General features: G+C 41.8%; 1 protein-coding gene and 1 long non-coding RNA gene across 4 annotated transcripts in view; one reads left to right on the top strand and one right to left on the bottom strand.

Annotated features, from left to right (window-relative positions):
- Nucleotides 1–1,099: 1,099 nt before the first annotated feature.
- AFF3 (ALF transcription elongation factor 3) overlaps nt 1,100–8,846 on the bottom strand; it is a 321,011-nt gene continuing 313,264 nt past the window's right edge. For all 3 annotated transcript variants that reach the window (XM_062628534.1, XM_062628535.1, XM_062628536.1), the window contains 4 exons: nt 7,140–7,233; nt 3,036–3,085; nt 2,691–2,905; nt 1,100–1,368 (listed from right to left, as the gene is read on the bottom strand). In XM_062628534.1, the coding sequence (XP_062484518.1) occupies nt 1,247–1,368; nt 2,691–2,905; nt 3,036–3,085; nt 7,140–7,233 (481 nt within the window). In that variant the 3' untranslated portion in view covers nt 1,100–1,246. The remainder of the gene's footprint in view (nt 1,369–2,690; nt 2,906–3,035; nt 3,086–7,139; nt 7,234–8,846) is intronic.
- On the top strand, nt 5,109–8,776 carry LOC134168632 (uncharacterized). Its single transcript, XR_009966618.1, has 2 exons — nt 5,109–5,349; nt 8,554–8,776. It is a non-coding gene; the product is annotated as an uncharacterized LOC134168632 (long non-coding RNA).

The raw sequence follows: 8,846 nt of genomic DNA, 5'->3' as shown, positions 1-8,846 counted from the left end.
GTTGAGATGAACTGGCCTTGACCTCAGCTGACCCAAATTAAACTCCAATTACTGTGGGATTAATTCTGGCATGAAAAACACAGCCTGTCAACAGGAACTGAAAACATCCCATAAATCAAGAAACATTAAAGCCTAGTTGAGTATTATGCATGGAGAGTGAGAGGATTATGATAGGAAACAGTTCTTAGCCTGACAAGCAGCAAACTCAGCTTCCCAGATAAAGGAAATAGCATGTAATGCTCTCATACAGCTGAAAATGCTGCAAGCTTCTGCTAGATGAAGAAAGGTATGAAAGTAAATATCTGTGGGATGAAGCCTTCCCATGCAAAGCCAACAACTGTTATAGATATCTCTCTGTCTCTCTGAGTGTATGTAGCTAAATTAACACATTTTCTTTACTAAGTGGATTGCAGTTTGCCATATTTTTTCATTTATCTGTTTACTGTCAGTAACAGAATGCAATTTTCCACCATCTCTTCAAAGCTTTAGCTGTCAGTATATCTGTTTTCAGGCTTTTTGCTTGATCCTGTAGGTTATACTGTTGGTGAGGATCTGAACAAGAGGTAAAGTTATTTAAAAAGACAGGAGATAAAGAAACGCATGCAATTTGTTGAAACTTATTGCCCATGAAAGAATGCCATCTTTCTCCAACTTAATGCAAGCTACACAGCTCCGCTGTGTGCCCCAGTGGAGAAGTAACAGAGAAATGACACATTAAGATTGAAGCTGCTGTGATGTGTCCATGCTCGCAGTATAACTTCTCCACGTCTATGATTTGCCCTCACTCATTCCAGTTCAGGAAAGCCCTTGTTTATGTGCTTAAGCTCTGCTGAAGTCAGTGGGATTTCAGTGCAAGCTTAAAGTTAGGAATCTATTGACAGCTTTCCTGAATAGGGATCTGTGCTTATTGCACTTGGTTTAATCAACCCATGAGATTTTGGCATCTGAGTTTTTCAATACAAGAATAGAAAGGGTATGCTTTGTGCATTAAGATCAGTTCTTTCTAGTATTTCTAGTGTATGAAAGTGTTTGGAGAGCAATACAGAACAATTCATTCTGAAGTGACATCATATATTGTACATATGTACACATACATGTCTACACCCAGAAAAATTTTACTCAGTATTGAAGAAAGAGTCACCTTTGTTTGGATCAATGCTGTGGTTGACTGTATCTGTAGCACAGTGTCCAGAATAACTGAATTATCCATGAAAGGTATACTGTCCATGTGAATGGCACACAGTCATTATGACAAGTGAGCACTATTCCGCACCCAGTGAAGTCCTTGTTGAGTGTACTGAACTAAATGCTCCATACTGCTGTGCAAGGTGATAGGTCCCATCAATGCATCCAAGTCGTTAAAAAAATCTACAGGGGAAAAAAAGATTCAGCATCAGAAGAGTGAAACTGCATTTACTACTTGTCACCCTTTAATAGATTTTATTCTCTTGCAAATTGAGCCAAGCTGAACATTTCATAGGAATGAAAGTTTAGTGCTAGCAAGATTAATTTTAAAGCCCTATGGTTCATGATGTTACAGGCTGATGCACAACAATTTTCTTTTTAAAGAGCCAAGCAGTGAATTCTTCAGCTTTGCTTTTCATTAATTTCCACTGAGTCTTGATAAAGCAAACAGATGCTGGGCAAGATTTATTTGGAGATTAGGGACAGCTAAATCAAAAAGTCTACACACAAAAGTCTGTCTATACATATGCTAGATATTTAAGCTACCATATCAGAGTAATAGAGGCCTGTGCAACATGGTCAGCCCAGCCTAAAGAATAAATTGGCTAACTAGCCACTAGGGGCTTAATTCAGTTGCCTACTTTGAGATGCTCCCAGGCAGTTGATAACAACCCGAACAGGCAAATCTTACACAGGAGACTTCAGCAGTGGGAGTGTAGGTAAGGATACCTCAGATAATGGCATTTGGCAGCTATGGTTAAAAACTGAATTGTAGTCCAGTCTCCCTTTCAGGGTGAATTGGGCAGCCCTCTGAACTCTGCTGACTGTATTGAACAAAGCTCCATCAACTGCAATGAGAGATTAGCCCACTTGCCCCAACTCATATATACACACCTACATTTAGGGGTCTTCATTTGAATCCTGGCCTTAAATACACAATTTAGCCTGAAAACCAAGCAATACTTTGCCATCAAGTCAGATGTTGAGGCATTTGCTCATGGAAAGCAGTTCAGCTGAGAGAAGTTTACTCTTAAGAGAGAACGAGGTGCCTCGTTCCCATCTGTGTCTGCTTGGATGGGGGGAGGGTTAGGGGCTGCTCACTCCTTCTGCAGAAGGGAAGTATGTTCCTACTTTTTGACATGGAGTGGCTAAACACATGCCATCCAGCTCCACAACTTTGGGAGGAAGGAAGCTGCTTTGCCTGCCACAAACCTCTCTCTCCAGAGTGACACAGATGGCAGTGAATGCTACCCACAGCTATGTCTGTGACCTGTCTGTCACCAGTCCTGACCAGCCAAATAAAGAAAAAAACAACCTAGTGGGATAGTGAGACAGCTATCAAAATTGCCTTTTGGGGATGTTTTGATCAAACTATGAGCAGACTGAAGAAAAAAGTCACCTCTGCAGTCTTACTTTGCAGACAGGATTCCTATCAAAATAATTACTTTCCTGATCAAAATCATGTGACAGTCTTCTAGAATAGTCCATTGCCTTGACTCACTCACCTCTGTTTTCCTTGGCCAGGTTGTCAGCCATCTCCCAGTAGTCATAGCTGTGCAGGATGCTGTTGGTGATGCTGACATGGTTGGCAGCCATCTGATGAATACGCTGTGGTATGCTGACGATAGGAGATGGGGAAGGGGCCCCTGTGCTCCCCTGGGATCCTACAGAGCTGACTGGAGAAGGGCTAGGGGACATGGGTGATGGTGTTCCTGTGCTCCTGGAAACAGACATTAATACAGTTACTTAAAAGGTGTTGGGATTAAAACCGTGAGAATATCAGAACATACTGCAGGTAAGAAAATATTATTTCTGACTGCCAATCTAATGTATGTTTCTGTGCGACTTACTTTCCACTGGCACCCCAAGGAGATGGGTTCTGGGCAGCTTTTGATGAATTCTGTAAAGGAAAAAGTAATTCAGAAGGTAGATAGTTTATATAAGACTATGAAATGAATTACATTAAACAGTATAAAAGTAAAGAAATGAAAGAAAAAATTGTGCAAGTACAAGTATTTAAGTCTCACGATGCAATAAACCAGCTCAGCCTGGTTTGGTGTTATGATGAAGCAGTGCTACAGCACTGACTCAGATCACAGTCTATTAAACACCCTGGCATGGGGACTGATGAAGAAAACATGTTAGTTGAAATGAAAACTTTTCACAGAAATCCTGGGAGTTCAGAAGAAAGTGCTGCTAGGACTTTTTTTGAGGTTTAGGCTGGAATTTCTTGTGATAGAGAAAGCCAGAAGGATTTCCTCCTACTCTCCTGTCCTCAAAGACAAATGTCATTCCCCTAGGACCTGCAAGACTGTGCAGGACTGCCTGGCTGACCACAGGGATGTGAATCTGAGACTTCTTCATCTCAGGTGGGTGTTTTAACCACCAGGCTCAAGAATCTCTCTCACGATTGCTCCTCTTGGAGCTGTTCCTCTTTGTCTGAATACAGCAGCATTCACAGTGTCAGAGAGACTTTGTACACTGCTGTTTTTTCTAGCTGAAGAAAGTTCCCAACAAACCCCCCAAAGGGGACATTAGATTTAGTGTAATCTCTTGTGTATTTGCAGTCATTAAGACTCTCACTGGTACAGTGTGCTTAGGCTAAAGAACGTCATTGCCTGGGGAGAGACTACCTTGTATAAGCACTACATTTACAGAGCAGAAATTCAGGTGTCTGCGATAATGGAAATTATTTTAGTAGTTAGTGTGCAGGAGCTGGTGGGAATTTTCTGGCAGGTTCCTGCCCATTTGACCTGTGGGAAAACTCTTCTCCTCTCCCAAATGCAGTGACCGATTTAATCCTGGGCCTGTGAGAAAGAAGGATGTAGAAAATAGAAGTCTAAGAAACAAAACTTTTCTAGTCCATTCCATCCATAGCCTCATATTCAGGAATGGCCAGTCTCTGTTTCTGCAGAGGAAAGTGACCTCCTCACACTCTCCCCTGAAACCATACATGCAGATAATTGTGTGCTTGCTTTCCTTCTTGACAGCCACGGGAGATGAAGTGAAGTTCTGCACTTTGAGAACTTGATATTTGTTTAAATGCAAGACTGCAGGTGTTGCAAGCTGCAGGAGCTACAAGGATTAACAGCACTACAAAAACTCTTGTGTCCCATCTATGGCTTACTAAGGAAAAATGATAAACCAGGGGCTTCAGAGCTTCACAGATTTCAAGGCCAGGAGTAATCCCTCAGGACACTCAGTCTGCAATTTGCCTTTCCCACCAATCGTGGAACTTTTACGAGAAGCTAAATGACATTTAGAATTTATTCTATTTTATTCTTTTTGAAAAGGATAGCTAGTCATATAGAAATCCTAAGACACTATTAATCTTTCTTTCCCTCCTGTGTCCTGCTCTGATGTTTCATAGGCCTCACAGTTAGAAAAACAGATTCTGTTTCAGGGTTTTAGGATTGAATTTTCTTACCTTCAGTGCTAGCTTTTGGATTTTGTTGATCCAATGCCAGCAAACTGCACATTGCCTGGTATTATCAGCTCTGTTTCCCTGTACACAATGATCACACCCTCTCTTAACCTGTTCTGCAGTAAGCTCCACACATCTCCTTAGCACCTCTTCTAAAAGTTTGTTTTCTCAGTTTTGATGTGTCCTCTGAACTGCTGCTTGTGTTCCTACACTGTTCATGTGCACACTGGCATTGGCTGCATTTTAGCAGGGATCACATCAGTGCTGTGTGTGCCCTGGCATTCTTCCTGCATTTTAACCTGGGCCTTCTCCATCCCAGGCAACTGGTATGAAAAATAAGTGTCCCATGTCCCACATGGGTTCTTCCTTCAATGGGTTTTCCTTTTTTTATTTTTTTTTTTTTTTTAAATTTTATTTTTTTGGCAGGAAGGGGGTTAAGGTGTGAAAAGGAAAAGTTCTCATTTGCCATCCTAAATAGAACCAACCTGGGAATCTGAGGATTTGCTCCTCTTACAGAAAAACTACCGGCCTTTGTCTTTCTAGTGTAATGGAAACCAAGTATATGTTATTTATTTCCAGAGTTGGAAGCCCAATAATACAAAACTCGAAGTGGAGTCAAGGGTACTTCAGCTGTAAATGTAAATCAGCCTCTGCCTTCCTGTACAACTTACCACACCTTTTTTCTCATGTTTTAGGTACATTGCTCCAGCTTCCTCTCAGTTCTGCACCAGAAGGCTGGGGTAAGGATTCTAAAGAGTGTAATGTTGTAAGGGGCCATCTCTTACCCCACTTTGCCTATTGCTTTCCCTTCTCTTGGTTTCTTTATGCTCTCTAATATGTCTGGCCCCAGAACATCTGTGGCTTCTTCTTAATTCTCTGCTGCATTATCAATTATTTTTTTTAATAATGGAAAGAAAATACTTAAAAGGAGATTTAAATAATATTTTTTCCTTTTCTAAAAGAGAACTGTGTATAATTTTCCCTGCAAATGTGTGTGACAAGGCTTAAAATCTTTCTTTGATTGATAATATATGTGGAAGTTCTTAATGCAGTCAGCATTTCACATCACTTGGTTTAGAAAGCTTTTAGATACCAAATACGAAATGAGTGGAGAATTGGCTTGTTTTCCACTGAAAATTAGAGCAAATGGATTTTTTTCCCCATTTTTACTTTCAAAGGTGAGAATACTTTCTAATGTGAAACTGCACTATCATTATATCAGCATGAGTTCTGCAAAAAAAACAAGCTCATCTTGGCTGCAGCAAAGTGTAAGTCCATTTTGTGTTTGCTGTGAAACAGTTTGTCTGTCTGCTAGTATGAGACATTTTACATGGTTGAGAGCCTGACCATTCTGTTCTTAATCCAGGTATTCTTTGAACTGGTGAAGAAGAATAAAGTACTGTAATAGGCACATATTTCTTCCCCCTGAAATCAAGGCATTGTTAGAGAAACATAACTTGTTGAATTATATATTGCTAAATTTTTAGAAGCAATTACAGTGACTTCAATTTCAGTTTCACAATAACAGATCTGTCAATTTCTTTCACTGTCTTCATGTGTTCAGAATCTGCTCATGAGCATTTGTGCTTGTATTTGAAATTTTTTTATTAACAAAATGTCAAAGGATGGATGCTTTTCATTTCAAGGTACCTCTCTCTGTAATAAAACCCCAAGAGATAATCCCTTTGTTCAAAGACAAATGGCTGCACAGAAGGTCCCCCAAAACAATTTGCCTTAAAGCACTTGCATGTTCATATTACTATTTTTTTATTATTTAGAGAGATAAAGGTTTGTAGATCAAGTGCTGGATGGACTGGCTGCTAGGTGAACTCTACCTGAAAGCTTTTGTTCTTGAGATACTTTCCAGGGAAAAGTTGCCTGCCAAATACAATGTGTTAAAATATTTCAAGTGACTTCTTGTCTTACTGAAAATAACCAGGGTTTGTACATGGCAGAGTAGAAAATGCAAGCAGTAGCAGGTGAAGCAAGCAGTGTCATGTCAAGTACATGGCAGGTGGTTTGGCTGCCCTCTGATGCTTTCGTGCAACTCCCACTGAAGTCATGTGGGCCATTTGTCAGTTCCACGAGTAAGAGCATGTCCCACTGCACTCTCTTACCTATCAGTTCTGCTAAGTGGAAGCCCTGCAGCTGAGGACTGATCTAGATCGAAGTCTTCAACTCACAGGTCTAGTGAGAAGTGTAATACCGGAGGGGATTCTTGGAAAACCTGTAAACCTAATCATAACGGAGCTGGATGGCACTAGACAATTGGCCAAGAATAATCTGAAAATACCCGTTTGTTAGTACAATGAATCTCTCATCCTTATGAAGGGACACAGTGTGTATTTTGCAATGAGGGGCCCTTGTGAAGACAACAGAACTGAAGAGACATCAGGCATTGCAGTGGGAGTCTATGGTAAAACTCCACTGACTTCACAGGGGAAGAACTAAGCCCAGCACACTGTTGAAGTAAGATGCCATATTTTCTATAATGGCACACTGATTTAAAAACATGCCAGAAAGAATATACCTTGAAATACTCAATAAGCGCTTTCGAATACTTGACTGCATGGTCTTTCTTGAGTCGGAACATCCTCCAGTACAGAAGGGCCAGGCAGCGGTAACTAAAACAAAAGGGAGAGCAGAAGTTAAAGCATGCCCCTTGAACAGAAACCCCAATTAATTATCTTAAAGTCTCAACCTAACGCGGAGTGGAATGCTGAAAGCTCTTTGCTTATGAATTTTATCACCATTTGTTTACAGTACTTCACACTTTGCCATGGATTCAGGAGCAAGGCTAGGTATTACAGCTAGGGCAGATCACATTGACAAAGGCTACTAGTAAGGTACTAAACTAACTGTTCTCAGAAGGATTTGCAGGTTTGGGTTCCCAGGCCTTGACTCTTAAGTCTGCACACTTGACCAGAGGCCTCTCCCGTCAAAAGGTCATTAAGGCCTAGAACCCAACATATGCATTTTTAAAAGATTCTTTTTTGTAAGTGCAAAGGCAGCCTTTTTGGGTATCTTCTCCTGGGAGTTTATCACAATAGCCTGGAGCTTGTATAATGAACTAGAGTTATAACAGGTGTATTATGTGTACACCCACAGTCTCTTCCAGCAGCTGGAGATAGCTGGGAAACAGGGAAACCTCAGACCTGCCCAGATTTCACTGGCCAAGCTCCTCTGTGGGAAACCGTAATGGAGACTGTGTTGGAGCCTGGAAGCTATTCCTAGGCCACCTGCTGGATTTGTTCCTCAGAGGAAAGCAGCAGTGGGCTGAAAAACTCTATGTGCTGTACTGGAACTATCCTGCCCCTGTGCACCTCGTTAGTCTGCAGAGTGCCACACACCTTTAAAGCTATGTAATTAAATGAGAGTAATAGCTATTAACTATAATTATACATCACTATAACTGATAATCAGCATTCAGGACACACAAACTCTTTTCTTTGCTATTGGCTTTAGGTGTACTGGTTTATTTTCTGAATCAAGAATCACCACCGCCTCTTCCCAGCAAGCTTTTTGATCGATGGGTGTGGGATTGCCCCGCAGTAACACAGCTTTCGCAGCAAATATCTGACACGTTTTGGTTTTCCTTTGGCAGTGGAGGACTTATTTTGAAAGTTGTATTTAGTCTTGGAGTTAACCTGAAGCACCAGAAGGTGCCTTGAGTTTGGAAGCTCAGAGAAAAATCCACCTTCCCGTGCCCAGGAGCTGCCCAAACCTCAGCGAACCCATCGAATTAGCAAAATCGCTCATGGAAAAAGTCCCAGGCAGGGTTTTTCCAAGCCTCCTGCTGTCAGCAGAAGGTGAATTTCTGCCTTTGGCCGCTGGAGGGCAGTCTCTCCCCAGGAGAAGCGGAGCTGCTTGGCAGCCTGGGAGCTGCCAGTGGATGCGGTGGCCTCGCAGCCGCCACCATAACTCTCACTCTGTCACCTTCACAGGTACAGCGCATATGCAAATGGTGTCAGCTCATCTGCTGCTTGGCAGACGGTGAGTTAAGATTGCTATTCATCGCCCAGCGAAGGCACCGTCTGCTTTCCCCCTCGCTGACCTTTCTGCTGAAACAGATGCAGCGGCTCCGTGAATTTGGATGTGGCTCTGCACATACCGAGGCACTCCGGCAGCTCTCAGCAGCCCTTTGTAATACCGCTTTATTTTATTTTTTACCATTCTTTAGTAATTTTCCCACCTAAGTGTCTTTAAAGCAATTGCCATTAGCGCGTTCTGTGCTCCT

This window comes from Pezoporus occidentalis, unplaced genomic scaffold, assembly GCF_034315485.1.
Source record: "Pezoporus occidentalis ecotype Australia unplaced genomic scaffold, CSIRO_AGI_Poc_V1 ctg32, whole genome shotgun sequence".
NCBI lineage: Eukaryota > Metazoa > Chordata > Aves > Psittaciformes > Psittacidae > Pezoporus > Pezoporus occidentalis.
This window is presented reverse-complemented; position numbering and strand designations above follow the sequence as displayed.